The following is a 4,014-nucleotide window of genomic DNA, read 5'->3' as shown; positions in this document are numbered from 1 at the left end:
CATCTTGGAATACTTTGCTATGGAGTTGGATTTAGTCAAACTAACACAAGGGACCGACGAGTTCCGCTAGAATCTACACGAGAGTCGTAAATTCTATGTGGATTCCATGTATAAAGCATTAATCCAATCAGAAGTGCATGCTAATAATAAAAAAATGAAAATGAAAATTCCGCTAAATACTAAGACTTTTGCATGGTATCTTCGTAGAGATGTAGTCCTCACCAAAGAAAACCTTGCAAAACGTAATTGGCATGATAGTATAAAGTGTGCCTTCTGTCGTCAGGTAGAGATTATCAAACACTTACTCTTCCGGTGCAAATTTGCTAGATCTATATGTTCAGCCATCTAGATAGGTTCTATATTATACCCGTCACGTAGTGTTGCTAATATTTTTTCCAACTAGCTAAATGGTATGGATCATTGGCCTAAAATACTTATAAGGGTGGGAGCGCTTGCCGTTATTCACTCGCTATGGCTACGTAGAAATGACAAAGTTTTAATTAAAAAAAAATCTCTTGTTTAGGTTATCTGCGGGTGCATAGCTACCTTGCGTTTATGGTCGTCTCTAGACCTCCATGGATAACCTACATAAGAGAAAAAATATCGATCGCCATCTTTTATAAAGGTGTCTACATGATTGAAGGACAGTGCGATCAATATTTTCATCCAACATGAATGACAACGTAGTCTAGGATTGACCCTCCATCACTATAGGTGGCAATGTAGTTTCTGAGATGTTTACTTGTATTGCATCTTTTTTTTGTTCATTTGTTGATCCTTTTGAACTTGAGCGACTCTCTACATCTTAGAGGCAAGAGTAATACTTAATAAATCTTTTAAGTAGTAAAACAACCACTATCGAAAAGAACAAAAAGAAATAAAGTGCACACACGGATACAAATCCACGCATGAATCTGAGTCACACACACAGCACATACAATCCAAACATTAATTCAATTCACAAACACAGCACATATGGCTGAAATGGTCAAGGGCAGAAACAGTGGAACGCCCGTCGAGACCCTTGGCCATGTATTGCCTGTCCATCTCCTCTACCGTCGCGCTTCTGTACCGAGGACGGCTCGCGTCACCGTCGGCGACGATCGGCCTGTGCACCCTCCTGGACGCAGCCTCGCCGTGCGTTCGGAAGAAACAGGCCACCGAGACACGAGGCCCCACGCTCTTGGACAGCACGCGGTGGTCCACGCTCCTGAACCTGTCGTTGGAGATCAGCTGCAGGTAGTCTCCGATGTTGACGACGAGCGCGCCGGGAACGGCGGGAACGTCCGCCCAGGTGCCGTCCCGGAGGAGCACCTGGAGGCCGCCGACGCCGTCCTGGAGAAGCACTGTGAAAAAGCTCGGGTCGGTGTGCCTGGTGGTGCCGATGGTCAGGTGCGGCTCCGGGCATGCAGGGTAGTAGTGGCCCACGACAGCCAGCCCCTCCAGGCACCCGGCTTCCTGCTCCAGGTGCCCACGCTGGAGCCCCAGCGCCTCCGACAGCAGCCCCAGCACCGTGCCGCCCACACCCTGCACCAGATTCGTGTACTCCTCCATGATGCCCCTGCACGCCGGCGGTATCTCATCGGGCGCCGGCCCCGTCGGCATCATCTCCACGTACAGGGTGTCGCGCCAGTTAGCCGCCGGCGACTGGAAGAGATCGAAGTTGCTGTGGTACCGCACGTGCCTGCCCCGGTCCCTCGTGTGGTACGGCCTCTTCGCCTCACCTGACTCTTCGTGGAAGCTCCTCACTGCAGCCAGCATCTGCGACATGGCCGCCTTCGTCACGCTGTGGTTCACCACCTGGAAGAAGCCCACCGTCTCCGCGGCTGCCTTCACTCTGCCCACAACTTCGGCTCGCTGGGATGGTGTCCACGACGAGTCGCCACCAAGGTCGATAACCGGGATGGCCAAGCCTTCATGATGAGCCGGCGCACTATTGCCGAGTGTGAGGGATTCCGGTGGGTGGTGGAAGATAGTCGGAACGGCAGTGACGCCTGCGTCGACAAGGCCTTTCACGCCGGCCTTGGTCTCGTCGAAGGCCACGAGCTCTTGCAATCGATCCAACTCACAGGCCATTATTGGAATCACAACGCTAGCTCACCGTAAGAAGCTAGTAGTACAGCGCTCATCGCAGCTGCTTCCTTCCTTTTCAACTTCTTTTGCGAATCCTTTGCCTTGAAACAAAATTTGTGTGGATCAACCCGTCCTCATGTCGTGGCTCCTCACTGAACACTCACGTCTCAGAACCTAGTGTTTTCATATTCATAAATGTTAATAGCAATATTCCAGCGTGGGTGGATCGATCTGGTAGCCATCTACCAGACTCATGGTGCAAAATTTCCACACCAGGGCAGATAAAGCTCCCGAGCCACATGATTTTTAGTTTTTTTTAACAGGAAAATGATGAGCACACCCAACAAAAATACTAAAACTATGTGGTGATCGTAGCTTGGTTTTTCCCATCTTTCATCTTCCTTATTTTTTTTTTAACACATTCATCTTCCTTATAATGAACTCCAAAGTTTACCAAGAAGATGCCACTAGCTTTGGTACAAATTTTGCATTTGTTCAAGATTGAAACTCTCGCTCTCTCTAACTTCAACTTTGCCACATAAAGGCAAATACAACTGCACCCCTATATTGTGTCCGATTCCGGACAAATTGTATCCATTTGGGATGTCCGGACAAGTGCCCGTTTCGGTGTGTCGTGGCCCAATACAATATTCGGCACCCCAAAGCCGTCCCTACTACACCCCCTTGGCGCCCCGTATGAAAGACGCGCTCCTCGTCATAGGTAAAACCAATGTGTGTACGACCTGGTAGTGACCAAAGCTGACACAGTTCCCTTCCACATCTATTTTTTGACGTGCCTCCCCTCCAGCCGCCAGCGATTTCGTTGGCCATTTCAACGGAATAGTTCGCCTACGCCTGATTCCACGGCGCCTCCTCTCACTCGGCTGTCCACTTGGCCATCCCTTTCGCCGCAGGTTGGTCATCAACTTGGACCCGAACGTGGAGGCCACTCTAAGCATCCACCGCGCTCGAAAGGTGTTCAACCGTTTGATTGGTAGGCGTCGTTGCAGTAGTTTCCTGTCTCTCTTGCCGTCATTGTTTTCATTGAAGATTTATTTTGCCTTGTAGACATAGATAGAGACGAGGAGACGATGATCCATCAATTGATGGAGGACGACGGCGCTTTTGATGCCGACGTCCATGAGCACTTGTCAATCCTCATCTGCATTCAAAAAATGCATGTCGTCCAGCTAAAGAAGGAGCCACGGCGTGGAGGTTCCAAGCATGGAAGAAAGAAATCAAAGCCCCAACAAAGGATGGAGGTGGAGGGTCGTACCATGCTCTACACCGACTACTCCACTAATGGGGCAACATACACCAACAATTTTTTGGAGGCGCTACGGGATGAGCAAGGACGTGTTCATGAAAACTCTTCATGGCGCAAGAGAGTATGAGAAGTAAGTACTTTAAGCTGAACAATAGGCCATTAGCACGCATGGTTTCTTGTCTATCCATAAATGCACTGCGATGCTTTTATATGGAGCTCCCGCCCACATGATGACTACCTCTGCATCAGTGAGTCCGCTACCATCGAATGCATGCATAGATTCCGCAGAGCGGTGGTGAAAAAGTTTGGCAAAAACTATTTAAGAGGGCCAAACGATGCAGAGACTACTAGCTAGAATCATAGCACAAAATGCAGCGAGAGAATTTTCTGGGATGCTTAAAAGCATCGATTGCATGCTCGACATTTTTATCAGCACATCACTAAAACTTTTCAACATGTGGCGTATATTTCTGTACCATGCCACTAACGTCTCTTCAAAAATTGTAACGCTTATTTTATATGTTAAAAAAGAAATCAAAAAGGAAAAAAGAACAATTGCGAGAAGGAGGCGGCTAGGCCGCTAGTGGCATGGTGAACTTGGCCACTCCACTAACGGACCACTGACAACACACGGCCCCCAGCTAGCCCACCAAGGTGCGTCCATGAAAAAACTC

The 4,014-nt window shown here is 48.8% G+C and overlaps 1 protein-coding gene across 1 annotated transcript; it reads right to left on the bottom strand.

The window, feature by feature from the left end:
- Nucleotides 1–926: 926 nt before the first annotated feature.
- Nucleotides 927–2,166, bottom strand: LOC124684001 (1-aminocyclopropane-1-carboxylate oxidase homolog 1-like). The gene has a single exon (XM_047218411.1). The coding sequence runs from the start codon at nucleotides 2,074–2,076 to the stop codon at nucleotides 949–951; it is 1,128 nt and encodes a 375-aa protein (XP_047074367.1). The 5' UTR covers nucleotides 2,077–2,166; the 3' UTR covers nucleotides 927–948.
- Nucleotides 2,167–4,014: the final 1,848 nt, after the last annotated feature.

The sequence above is a fragment of the Lolium rigidum genome, chromosome 1, assembly GCF_022539505.1.
Source record: "Lolium rigidum isolate FL_2022 chromosome 1, APGP_CSIRO_Lrig_0.1, whole genome shotgun sequence".
NCBI lineage: Eukaryota > Viridiplantae > Streptophyta > Magnoliopsida > Poales > Poaceae > Lolium > Lolium rigidum.
The sequence above is the reverse complement of the archived record's forward strand: the minus strand, read 5'-3'. Positions and strand labels throughout refer to the sequence as shown.

Bases quoted from the DNA above. Each gene is read 5' to 3' on its own strand.
- LOC124684001 (XM_047218411.1), bottom strand. From the start codon at position 2,076: ATGGCCTGTGAGTTGGATCGATTGCAAGAGCTCGTGGCCTTCGACGAG.